Raw genomic sequence first — 14,012 nt, forward strand, 5'->3', positions numbered from 1 at the left:
CAACACAGACGAACATTAGTTAAAATCTGGACACATAAATACCGCTTCTCTCGTATCATGATATCCAAAAACAATCTATTCCAGTCACACAAACGTAAAGAGGGGAGAGAGCGAGGGGAGGGCAGCTGAGTGTCAGCCCCGCCGCTTCAGAAACAAACAAAAAAAAATAAGCGGCTGGTGGTCAGTCTGTCTCTAAACCTGAACATAAATAATGAGACTGTGCTGTGAAGAGACACCAGTGGAATCAGTGCAGTGGTGGAGTGAGCTGAAGGATTCAGATTGTCTAAATTCCTCTTTCTCCGGGTCTCCTCCTCGATCTTTACAGGGGTAGTTAGACATTTTGGGGAATTATTCGATTTGTAGCAGCGAGTTTGATGACAAGATTGACACCACTCTCATATCTGTACATTAAATATAAAGGTACGACCAGCAGGCCGTTAGCTTAGCATAAAAACTGGAAATGGAAAAACAGCGAGTCTGGCTCTGTCCAAAGGTAATAAAATTCACCTACCAACACCTCTAAAGCTCAGAAATGAATATGAACTTTGTTTTTATTTTGCATTTCCATCACGGGTCAGACTATCTCTTAGCAGGGACCAGTTAGCCTTAAGGGCTTTCTAACTCAAACCATTATCTTTTTTGTAAACCTAACCAAGAAACGGCTTTCTGGCAAAAAGCCCTGAAGGCAAACTTCCCTGACAGTAAGTCACTACCAGTTTCCAAGCAACTGCTAACCGGCACATAACCCAGACTAGAAAAGGTCAACAGAGTGCTGCACGGATGACTTCCTTTTCTTTGTAGGACAACCCTGAAGTTAACATCGCTCTGGTTCCTTGACAAAAAGCCTATGGAATTTTTCAAGAACACAGAAAATGATTTACAAGTTTTGTTCAGCAAAATAAATGAACACCACTTTTATGACTTTTGGAGCCTAAATGCCGTTGCCAAAAAGCTATGACTTAAACGTCAAAATTCACCAGAGGGTGTTTACTGACCTATATTATGTCGTAGAATTAAACGTGAAAGTCTCTTGAGCTTGTGTTAACCACAGACCTTATTTAAAGCATCTAACCAAAAACCCATAGACTTTATGACGAGGGAACTAGAAGTACAAAAATGCTACTTAACTGACATGTTTTAGGATTCTTGCACCCTTTAACTGACCTTTTTACACTTTGTTTGTTGTAAAGACTGAAGAAAGAAGATATCGTGTGTTAATTAAGGAGCTTAAGCTTCTAACAGCTATAAAGCTCATTAATTAAAACAATACTCTGTGTTTAATTGCCTCCAAATGGAGGTCGACTCGCCCTTTCTGGCAGAAATCTCTTAATTTTAACCCAAACCATGATCTTTTTCCTTAACCTAAACCTAACCCCAATGGCGCACTTCTCCCAACAGCTCATTAAAATTTGATTTTCCTCCGTGGTCAATGCTAAATGAAAATTAGGCCACTAGTTTATCCTACTGAAAAATGAAAAAATGAAGAATTTTGATACCCTTGAACAGAGCTAGGCTGTGGATGTATTATTAGATCTGGATACTGGACCCCAAGATTGTGTCTATTTAGTCTGATGAGAGTTGCTAACCAAGCCATACACCAAAAATGTGTCTAGCTTCGATGGTATGCGGTAGTGTTTCTGGAACTCGCCCCGCCCCGAGTTCCTGCTCGTCTCACAGACTTAACATTCTGCTGACGTCCCAGGTTTAAATTATTTTTCTTTACTCGAAGAAGTTTAACAAATAAAATACCATCTTGGATCAAAAATTCACAATAGACAGTCATAACTGACCTTGTTGGCAGTTTGAGGTGTCCTGTCAACAGATTTACAGACATCTCTTTTACAATGGTGGTCTCTGGTCAAAACTGGAAGCAAGGCTGAGCCGCGTTCTTGGGAGCCCTACCTTGCCAGGCTAACTGTTTTCCCATTTCCGATCTTTATGCTAAGTGAAGCTAACTGTCCGCTAACAGTAGCTTCACGTTACCACAGAGAGGTGCCAGTTTTCCCATCCTCTCTTTGCAAGAAAGCAAATACGTGAATTTCCCAAAATTTCGAACTAATTTTTTTTTTGACGGAAGATGAAGCTACGAGGGAAGGGGGTTGACAATACAAATGCAGCTAAGCCTGCTGCTGCAGGAGGGGACACATCTCAGAAAAGTAGCACAGGTTATATTTTCACTTCGGTACCAATACAGACAGTTGTTTGACACACGCACAGACAGCTGGAGAAACGACACAGGCTGATTACAATTGTCTGAACGATTCGTAAATTCATGTTAGTTTAATCTATTTCTACGTTACCTCCTCTAACAGTGGAAAGGAAACAAAAAAGAAACTAATGTTGCTTGTGCCTTGAAAAAAAATAAAAACAACCTGGGTGTGTTCTCTGAATCTTAAGGCAAATTTAACAGAAAGCTTTGTGCAATAACACCACAAACGTCAGACAAACTGGTAACCAAATTCTTACAAATCAGTGATACAAAAAAACAAACAAACAAATAAAACACCCACCAACCAAACTGTCTCTGCGAGTGCCAGCCTGAGTGTACATGCACTGGGGGGCTAATAGGGAGAGGAGGCTTCCAATGATGGAGGGTTTACCACCACCCTTTACCAAACTGTGCCAAATACAGAACAGACGCAGAGCCAGAGATGAAAGCCGACTCTGCTTTTGCACTTTCTTCAGCTTTCTGCCTACCAGCCCTGAACATAAAAACCTTTTCTACGGGGAAAAGTTCCCTGTAACTGATTACATAATGTTCTCATCAGCATGCTCGTGAACAGCAGCAGCAGCAGCATGAGGCCCCTGTATTGTTCAGCTTCCTCTTACCTCACCCTCCTGTTTTTGGCACTGATGAGTTTGGTAAGGTACGTGCATGGAATCCCAACTGTGTGGATGCATCTATGTATTTCTGTATGTATGAGTGCATGTGTGTGTGTGTGTGTGTGTTTGTGATTAAGATCATAGCTGTGCGTTTTTTTATGTCTCGCTCACACTCAAAAATCTTTACACTTTTTCATTTACCCTAATCTAAACCAAAATAATACAGTCTTCAGGGTGGGGAGGGGGCACCTGAAAAGCTTTGTAAAATGCAGGTGACTCCTCCCCTTCTGATGATAACTCTTTCCTGTCTTCTCTACAAATCTTGCTCTTCCACCTGCTTTGTCCAGGACGCTCTAGCGGATGGCCTTGACAGGGCTCTTGAAGCTGGAGGCGGCTTGCAGCTGCAGCTGGTAGGCCATGGGGTGGATCTTGAACCCATACAGCCTGGAGAGAGTACGTAACAAACGTGTGTGAGCATTTCTTCTGGCCACTTTTCAGGTTGATTACAAAACATAGCTAAAAAGGACATGAGTCACTCAGAAGCTACAAATATTAACTTCAAATAAAATAAGCGAGATGCAACATAAACAAGCAAACTGAACTAAATGAGACTGAGTACGCTGTGAACAGTGATGTGTTTGCTTTCAGGGAGAGAGCAGGGATGTACTCGTAACATCTTAAGCTCTTGCTGTTTTCCATCACCCCACCTTGTCTGTCTCCTCGTGTGATGTGCCTGTACAGACATCACAACACAGTGAAATAGGACTCATGAAAAGGATGTGAGGAATAAAATTACCTAAAGTGATCAGAAATCTAATGACATTTTTAGTTTTATTATCAGCCTGAGACCAAGACTGGGGTTTAACTGAAGAAAAGCATGTGATCACTGCCACATTAAATGTTAGATGTTCATTTACGACACATGCTCAAGTTAATTTGTGGCACCATGTGCAGTGAGTTCTCTACAGCTGAAACAATTAGTCCAGTAAAGCCATAATCTAATATCAACTGTGGAGTGTACTGGTATGTGTACTCATCCTGAAATGGTTGGTACAGGACATTCCGTATGCCTTGTGACCCAACCATCAAACTGTGCTACTTATGTGTACTTCTCACACTTATGAGATATAAATAATGGAGTGCAGTTTTGGAAGTGCACTAGCCTCTGTCTATCAGCTGCAGCATGCTACTCTGCTTAGCCTAGCTGGCTGAGTTAGTCAAGCTCAGTTTGTACGAAGCACTTCAAACATTTCATTTACAACAACATCATCTGAATGTGTCGACTAACAGAACGAGACAAAAACACAAGTCAAGTCCCTCTCCCCACAGCGTTCAGGCAGCCTCCCACTGCAGATTCTGACTGTGCCAAAGTAATAACGAATGTTTTTATCACTACGTACATGCGACCAAACTTGCATAATACCAGGGGTGTAAATCACAAGTTTCATCACGATACAAAACTATACAGAATCACAAGTCTTGCATGATATGATTTTGATTTGATAAAATTTAGGGGCCTCCGACCGATGTAAGATGATACCAGTAAATATCCTTCATGTCTTTTTCCTGACTGCTTCCCATTGTGTGTGTGTGGCAGTAGGCTGCTAGCAATGTTTGAATGTTTAGTAAGGAGGAGCACTTGGACAGAAATGGTGACACAGACGTACCGTGGCAAATTCAGAATAGAGGCAATCTTTAAGATGATGATACACATCAATGTTTTCAATATGGGTCGATAATATTTGATTGTTGACTACTGCATCGATATTGTTACATTCCTACATAATACTGTAACTTATATTGTGGATAATACCAAATTAAAACATATGATTTAAGTGCTTGAGCCACGTGCCATCACGTGTGCATTTTTTTTTTTTTAACATCAGGGACCATGTACAGAGAACATTGGACTCAACAGAGTAAAGATACACCAGATTATAGCTTTTTAGCTAGTTTCCATCTGCAGTCCCTGAGGCAGGCAAAAGAAGAAATAACAAAAGAAAAATTATTCTAGTCAGTCCGTTCTGCCCGCCCTGTTAATGAGTGCTGGCTGCAATTCTTCTGATGGGGAGTTATATTAGTGATATTTGTGCTATTTATTTTTAGTATTTGAGCCACTGTTGAATGTTTAAATTTTTCAAGGCACATTAAAAAAGGTATTTTCTGCCCCCTAACCCTAACCCTAACCCCTCCGTTAAACCCCTTAAATTAATAAACTTTTTTTTTCCAAGCAAAAAAAGATAAACATTGTCTCGGTCCAGCTCGGAGTGTTGGTCTGACAGAACAAGCATTTCAGTACAACCACTGTTGGCATTTTTGATGGACATTTTTGGAACTTCCTGATGACCTGTAGACAAAACAAATGTAACTTGCAAGCATAAAACGCAAAACAGAAAGTGCCGATTGTGACTCAACTACAATATTACAATTAAAAGAAATGCACCAGACAGTTTGATGATCTGGTCTCATTTCATATTAGCATAACTATCGCTCATCAGAATAGATTCATCAGCCTATAGTGTACGGCTGCATTTTACTGACTTAAGTCATCAAGGCGATTATTATGTTCAACTTTAAAATAACTTATTTTTGAGCATGAGCAACATTATAAATGAGGGATTTTCCTGTTGTCGTATAGTATTTGTTCCATATTAGTATAGATGCTGTGATTGGTGGACTCTTTCTAATGATGTGCGCTTCAAGTGTGTTTCTAATGGTGTGAACAGTAAGACAGTGTCCTCTAAAGCACACATTGACTGGTCAGAGTGCAGATAAATTACTGCTGCAGTGCATCACATTTCTACAGGAGCACACCTTCAAGTTTGATCTGTCGTACTCACCTTGGGACAAACTGGTTGGCGGGCCTCTTGGGCCTGTACTCAGGGTGAACCATGAAGAGCATGTGAGGAAAGCCAGTGCCAAAATAGGCTCCATCTGTGTGGTGGTGCCTGGAGGACTTGGGTGTGTAGACGTCCATACATTTAGGACAGTAAAGCTTCACCATGGCCTCTCCTGGGATGTCTGACAGGCCTATGGATAAAGAGGATGAGGAAGGACAGTAGAGGAACAAAGTGGTTTAGATATCAGATATAGGCAAATCTTATCACAGCACGGGGATGCTGCTCGTAGAGTACAAAAATATCCATGCTGCTTGTTGGTGTTTTCACTCTGCATTAGTGTTGTCACGGTACCAAAATTGGGACCCACGGTACGATACCAGTGACAGTATCACAGTTCTGAATAGTATCACGATACCACAGCAAAAATGAGGCAGATGTGCCTTTTGTCGTTTATAAAAAGATAAATCACTTTTCTATAATACATCAATGATATTTCAATGGAATAAATTACTTACTGACTTATTCATACTTCAAAAACAGCATCAATAAGTGATTAACATAGGGGGGATTGAAATAAAATAAATAAATAAAATAAAAATCAACCAGCCACCCTCCTCCCCTGACAAGTTAAGAACAGTCCCTAAAGTGCGGTGAGGTTTGTGGACCATTACCTGCCACAAAGAGAGAAATGTGAACGGCTTGTTTCCCCTCTGACACGTCACATACCTGTGTGCCGCCATGGCTCGGTTGTTCAGGTATTTCTGGGCAGTCATGACACCAACGAAGAGGAAATTATTGGACCGGGAGCTGGGCTTCTCGGTGGCTGGTAAGCCGTTATCTTGCGCCGCGGAGCTCTATGGCTCTGCCGTATTCCTGTCTGTGACCCCCGTTCAACCCACAACCGGCAGGATTTGCCTTTCGTTTCTGCTGCTAGTTGAAATCTGTACTCGCACAGCGTGCTCCTGAATGATTTCTGTTGCTCGCACAAAACTATTTTTAATCGCAAATGCAGTAAAATGCTTGCATCATAGAGCTCTGTGGAAAACAAATCACTAGCATATATAAACAAAACGAGCCTACAAGTAAAAATAAAAAAAATAACAACTTTCACTGCTTAAAGATACTCAGCTACTTAAAGTAGCTCAGCTAATACCTGAAATGTCACTGGAAAACAAACCACTGCAGCGGCATACTGAGTGCCAGGTAGCCAGCGTGCGCCGTTATTGGACCGCGCACGCCGTTATTGGACCGCGCACAGACACTCACCCTCTTGTGATTGGACTTTGAACTTATCCCACAGTAGTGGTACCGTGAGGTACCGTAGTACTACGGTACTCCAACATTATGGTATCATATGTACTGTGGTGTTTAAGTACCGCGGTCTACCGTTGGTACCAGTATACCCTGCAACACTACTCTGCATCAATTTTATCATCACGTCAATGCAAATTTATGGTTTGAATTGCACTGCGAGATTTGTCACGGACAGAAGGGGTTGGTGGCTCTAAAAATCTACAGAAAGAAAACTGACTGTGCCCTTTAACATTCACAAAAACAACACATCACTCACAACGACGTCTCTGTGAGACAGCAGTCATTACATTCCTAAATAACACTCTTTGATCCTCCGGAGCAACAAACTTGATGCAAAACCAAAGTTTGTGTATATTTCCAATGGTGAACAAATAGACACCTATGGTTACAAGTGTTAATTACCGTCATGGAAGCCACAACATTTTCATACTTGCCGACCACATTGTGCTGCTTTACCCTGTCTTGTAGGAAGTCGTTTGAATATGAATGTTTTTACTTACCGATAGGAAGCATGGGCTGATTCTCACAATAGACCCGAGGGCAATAGCCGAAATCTCCCTGTTGATACTTCTCCAACTGCAAGATATAAAACAGGATATTATTATAGTCTACTAAAAATACTGATAGGTGGCAGGCAATCCTTAAAATTTACACCTGAAAAAATGTGCCAGGAAAAAAGTTTAACATTTGTGAGATTACAGTAAAGATAATAAAAAAGTAAATACAATATTATACATATATATCTCCTCCAACTACAGAATGGAGGGCCTCACAGGTCTACCGGGACCCTTGGACCCAAGACCCAATCAGGATGGTACGGATTTGGATCCACGTTATATTATGGTCAATCATGTCTGCGTTGAGTCCCATTCTATTACTGCAGGTCCCAGGTTTATCATCATGTTTATCATCTTGTATAATACCCATGTGGATCCAAGAAGAAATGCATAAACCCTGTGTGTGTTACTAGCGCTGTGAATAGGCTGACTTAGGATCAGATTAGAAGAGCAAAAGCAAGGTGAAAAAACAAAAGAAAAAAAAGAAAGTTGAGCAACAGCGCCACCAAGTTGGAGACAGATCAGAAGACAGATGAATAGTGAGCTCAACAATATTCACAACTTGGATGAATTTCATTAAAAAAACTCTTAATTCTTTTGATTGGTGGACCCTTATGGACTAAAGAGACAACCACAACAACAAAATAACTGATAATAAAATACAATTAAAAATAAATATAGAACATTTAAACATTATATATAGTAAAATGGGTAAGAACAGTTTGTTGTATCTCACATGAAAAATGTTTTTAGTAGTAGAATGGCATTTTTAATGGCAATTTGAATTACCGGGTTTATTGAATCTATAAAAAAGACCTTAGTCTCGTCTCTCTCCTCTTAGACCCGTCTCTCTCCTCTTAGATATGCACCCGATTGGGTCTATAATATCTTAGGAATTCACCTGCATGAATATATCGACAGTTGCCAGTTCCTGGGCGATGGAAACGATGAATCAATCAAAAATAGTTTTATGTCCTGTCGATCAATTAATATTAATTGCTGCTCTACATTGTGTATTTACTTCTCAATTGCATTTGCCTATTCTGTGATGAGCCAAGACAAAAATTTCTAGCGTTACTCTGTGGCTAAATTCACACTACAAGCCTTTGTGCTTTGATTTATTGTTCAGATGCCACTTTTTTAGTCTGGCTGTTCACATTCTTTTTTATATGTGGCTAATATCCGATTCCATAAGAGCTGATCACAACTACGAACTGACCTGCATGCACAAAAGAACAAAATCAGAGACGTGACACGCTGTCGTCTAAGTAAACATGAGGGCCACTCATGTTTACTGAGTTTTGCACTGTTTAGATTTGCAGCGAATTTGTGAGCAGATGATGAGGAGAAAGACAGTTGAGCTTTGATTATGGCTTTTTGTGATGCAATGGCTGCTACTTCTGTACAGAGGTGTGTGTGGTTGTGGAGTCAGAGCCAGGAATGGTGGGATCGACACATGGATGGGAAGTCACATGAAAAAAATCAGACCTGTTTCTGAGTTAGGACCACATGGCCCGAACCAGAATTAACAAGATCTGAGTTTAAGAATGTAAAAGCAAATACTGTCAGGAATGTAATTAAAGCATGACACCGCTTGATCATGTACTATCAGGTAATAAATTAGCCCTTTATAATGCAAACATCTACCAGCCACCTTCATATTTTCCAGCATTTGTCTGGTGCTAATTTCCCACCCTCTGTGATTGATCCTTCTATTGTTCTGATGGTGCCATCAGAAGGTGGAATCTGACACTGAGCTATAAATCCAAACTTATGTTGTAAGTATCTATGACAGAACTGTTGTTGCCCCTTGCATCGAGCGTAAACCCAGCTTTAGAAACTGTGAGTGACAGCAATTTGCTTCAGTATACAACCTCTGTAATCATGCCTGACCAATGTTTATCCATTTTCCTATTCGTCCCACAAAAATCAAGCATCATCACCCCCTTTTAGCAGCAGCAGTGTTTGAAGCTGACAGATTTCATCTCACACGGTGTAAGTAATTTTCCACCCCGTCGAGAAGAAAGTAATGGAAAAACAGCTTCCCTAATGTAGACAGGGGTAGTGGAGTTTGCTGATGCAGCTGACGCCTACCATCTGTGCGATGCCTCGATTAGTGAGGATGTAGCGTGCATGGATGAGGCCGTACAGCATCTCGGCTGCCTGCTCGATCAGGTCGCTCTGGTTGGGATTGTCCTCCAGCTCCTCATCTGAAGAAAGAAGGGAGCAGAGAACACTGTTGGTGTCCACATTTCTTTTTGATGATTCACAGAGATGCAAAACTGTGCTGAGAAACATTTTCAAAAAGGACAGGGAATACCAAAAATACAACAGAGAGAGAGTGCTCCTCTTAGATTAGACAAAAAAAAAAAGAATAGGGACACAACAGTTTTCAAAACATTTTCTAATCTTGGAAAGGGCATAAAGACAACAGCAATTCTGAGGGAGCCTGAGGAGAAGTTAAAATAACTCACATGGTTTCACAGATTCTGTGAAAATGTACAATGTGACAAGTATAAAACGGCCTGCACTGCTGGGTGTTAATGTGTAATTATCTGACAAGGAGAGAGGAAACCTGAACAGCAGCTGAGCAGGAAAAATAACCTCAAAACAAAATAATGCCAAGATCAAATGTTCTTTTTATTTAATAAATGACGTGTAACAGTGCTCAGCATGACAGATTAAAAGTGCAGTGTACGTTACAGTCAAGATAAATGATGATAGCCTTCTAAATGAAACACCTGACACTCCTTTACTCTTACTACTACTCTACTGGTAAATGAAGATGAACATTTGGTGTCAGCATTTAGATTTTAAAACTGTTTAAGGTTTCTCCTGCTCTCCTGATGGTTCTCTCTCCCATCTAGACAATTATTGACTGTTCCCACTGTGCTTAACTAGATTAAAGAATGTGGAGGTATGAATATTTATACAGACCTGGTTCAAGGTCCAGGATCATGTCTAGGGCCTGGCGGTAGTGGGGAACCTGCTCATTGAGCCCCGTCAAGTTGAACTTGTCCTGGATGTAGTCTTCATCCACCTTTAGTTGAAGAAATCAGATCAGAAAACTGATTATTAGGAAACAAGTTAGCATGGCATATAACTGACAGGATAGGTTCAGGTTTTAGGCGTTTTAGTCGCTATAATCATTCAAGTTCCCTTTCAAATGTGAGAACACCTGGGCAGAGGGGTATTGTTTTAAGCTAAACTTGAAAAATTGTGAGCCTATTTAATAAGGAAAAGAGGTTTGTAAGAGTCAATACAGAGCATGTGAATTTGAGGATGTAGCTGACTGCTTCTTCACTTGGCTCACACAAAATTTAAATGTACATGGTTTGTATTAACTTTGACGGAAGTGACGTTTCAAAACCTGAGTAATCTTGTTTTTTTTGTTACCTTGCAGTCACTTAACGCCATTTTCCCCAGCTTATAGACTGACAACATTTCCTGACACCAAGTAAGTATGTTTTATCATTCAAATTCTTCTGGTAACACGTTAAATGAAGGGATCTTGGAGTGAAATGCCTGAAGATATTAATACAGCACACAATGCATATTATACAGTGGTAGCTCAGGGCTAGATCTGGCTGTGTCATCAAAACACAGTACAATAAGCTTTACTCAGCCCACACAGTTATCGTTTCAATTAACGAGTCCAGCTTTTGTTTTACATTTAGTTCTGATTTGTCACTACATGGATGGCAACAATGTGTATATACACAGACATATCAGATAGAGAACAAGGCAACACACCTCACAGAAAAACTCATTCCCCCTCAGTCCACAGAACCAGGAGATCCATGACACTTCCTCTGAACTGCTCATCTCTGAAGACCTGTAAAACAGAGGTTAAAATACTCAGCTGTGATCCAGATATTGGTCAAATATCATTGAACTCACACTAATTGTAATATATTAAGTATAATAGTAACAACTTCCAGTGTCAAATACATATCTTTAACTGGTCAGATTCTTCCCCAGTATGTCCACAATGCTAGATTTGGTCCAAAAGCAGTGATGTGAAAATGTAATACTCTGTCATGACAAGAATAACTTGGCTGGATGAAGCAATACTGCCCAAATCTGATGAAGGCTAAGCTAACAAGCTAACTTAGCCGGCGTTATCTTGTTAATACTGTTAAATTTTCAAAGTAGTCGTTGCAGTACAACCTTTTATCTTGAATCCGTCAAAAACATATAATTCGTGATAAGCCTAACCTTGAATGTCTGGTGTTGTCATAAGACACATAAGCGGTTAATGTAGCCGACGTTAGCTCGCTAAGCTAAACCCCGCTAGCTGCTGGGACCCAAACTGAAATTCAATATGGCGCATCGTTAGAAAACAGGCCTCGGGACAAAGATGAGCTCTTTTTTGAGCTCCCTCCGCCTCTGCGTTTAAACGTCTCGATACAGTTATGTGAGCGAGTGGGTCCACTTACCCGGCTTTCAACTTTTAGACTTCTTAAAAAATCCGACAGCTCAAAAATTTAGCAAGCTCACCGGTGTAAATAAGATGGACACCACCTCCCAGTTCACCCTCTACGTTCTTCCTCTTCCTCCCGAGACTCGGAGGCGGCGGACAGCGCCGATGGCGCACTGCTGCCGCCCACTGGTGACATTGAGTATTACACATTCTTTAAAAGCGCACTTTCATTGGTTTGTTTTGCAAAAAGGAAGAACCTGTATTTCCATCCGTTATCTCTTCTTTTTTTAACAAACTTCATCAAGTTTGGAGTTATTTTTCCAAATTAAAAAGAGCCTAAATAACCCTTTGTACTATTTGTACTTACTGTTACATAAGCCCCCTCTCCTCTCTCTTTGTTTTATTCTCTTGTCTGTGTGAATGATGTCCTTCAGTTTTGTTTTTATGTGTTTGTGTAATCTGTTTCCAGGTTACAGGGTGTGCAGGAGGCTGTGTGGCTCAGGCTTGAGCTGCTTGCATCCATTTTTCATATATGTTCACATTCTATGAATCATTTTGTCATATGGATTGTCTATATTGTCCTTTTATTATGTTGGTCTATCCTGTACACACATCTATTGCACGCCTTTGAGTAGTGCAGTTTGAGTAAGTAGGTACTGAGTAAGCATTGACACAAACTGCAAATGATAAAAATATAATGCATGCATTTCATGTCATGTTCTGGGGCCACATGTTTCTGAGGGCCGCCACTGGTTTGTTTGAAAAACAATGCACTAAATTCACAGTTTTCACAGTGCACCGGTTTGCGTATTGGTTACAGACTTATGGGTCTGATTTTCTGACAGCATCAGGAATACATTTTCTGCTTGGCAGCCCACTCTAAAATCTGATATACTGTGCCTCCAACATAAACAGACTGAAATGAATGCACTATGAAAGATGACTAAATGTTGACTGTGAAACAAAATCTCAAAGAAACTGAAATGAACTCATGGGCTTCCTACTAAAGAGCTAGAAAGCACATTTACTAGTTCACAAATGTATAGTATTGCGGTCAGTAATTTAGCTCAAAGGTCCAGTGTGCAGGATTTAGGGGCATCTATCGGTAGAAATGTTTTATTATAATCATAACTTTGTTTTCATTAGTTTCTAATCACCTGAAAAAAAGGATTGCTGTGCATTCATTACCTTAGAATGAACTGTTTATATCTACACACGGAGCAGTTCATCTTCCACAGAGTGTGCCATGTTGTTCCACAGTCTATGGACAAACCAAACACTGGCTCTAGATAGTGCCATTAATGTTTTTGCGACGCTTAGCACACCAGAAAAGTTTCGGTTCTGCAATCATACACGCTGGACATTTAAAGCAAACTGAAAATATAAAACACAAAAAGTTGAAAAAATAACAGCAGTGTCATCCAGGTCGCATTTTGATGAAATTAAGCATTAATTTGATTTCTTTATACCATTTTAACACAGGCCAGTGGCATGGAGACATTTCAAGACTGCTCTATCACTAAGTATACAAATAAGAGTCCTTTCATTTTCATTAACACTGGTTTAAGTAATAACATTAATTCTGACTGCATTCCTATGATGTTGGCTCACTGGTATGTCGACACACCTTCAGCACATAGAGTAACACCATCATAATTATTAGTTACACCTATGATTTTCCTGCTGTGACATGCAGCGACAAAAGTATTTAAGCTTGCTCAAGTATTTTTGTCACAATATTCCAAGAAAAATGAGACATGCGCTGACATTTTCCATTAAATCAAAAGTAGTTTATTTAACTTTGCCTTCTCTGTATAACTTTATTATAATAAGACACTTCTCTGCTTGTACATTGCTCCCTTGAACTAAAAATGGCAACATTTTGTTTGTGGGAATGTAAGTTGGGGTAGACAAAACTTAGATACATACCAATATACATACATGTGTGTATATTACGGTTCCATTAATAAAACCATAAATGCTAAAAAACAGTTTGAACCACTCCAGGTACCTTGGTAATGCTGGAAACATAGTACAATCTTTGAGTATGTTTTT

General features: G+C 40.1%; 1 protein-coding gene across 2 annotated transcripts; it reads right to left on the minus strand.

Annotated features, from left to right (window-relative positions):
• Window positions 1-338: 338 nt before the first annotated feature.
• On the minus strand, window positions 339-12,110 carry csnk2b (casein kinase 2, beta polypeptide). Of its 2 annotated transcripts, none has more exons than XM_033637389.2 (7): window positions 11,974-12,110; window positions 11,288-11,369; window positions 10,472-10,574; window positions 9,629-9,744; window positions 7,478-7,553; window positions 5,664-5,853; window positions 339-3,267 (listed from the first exon to the last, which is right to left on the minus strand). In XM_033637389.2, the coding sequence occupies exons 2-7, from the start codon at window positions 11,357-11,359 to the stop codon at window positions 3,177-3,179; spliced, it is 648 nt and encodes a 215-aa protein (XP_033493280.1). In that variant the 5' UTR covers window positions 11,360-11,369; window positions 11,974-12,110; the 3' UTR covers window positions 339-3,176. The 2 variants fall into 2 exon arrangements, with proteins under 2 accessions (XP_033493280.1, XP_078031816.1); XM_078175690.1 differs by having other exon boundaries at window positions 12,035-12,078.
• Window positions 12,111-14,012: the final 1,902 nt, after the last annotated feature.

The sequence above is a fragment of the Epinephelus lanceolatus genome, chromosome 16, assembly GCF_041903045.1.
Source record: "Epinephelus lanceolatus isolate andai-2023 chromosome 16, ASM4190304v1, whole genome shotgun sequence".
Taxonomy (NCBI): domain Eukaryota; kingdom Metazoa; phylum Chordata; class Actinopteri; order Perciformes; family Serranidae; genus Epinephelus; species Epinephelus lanceolatus.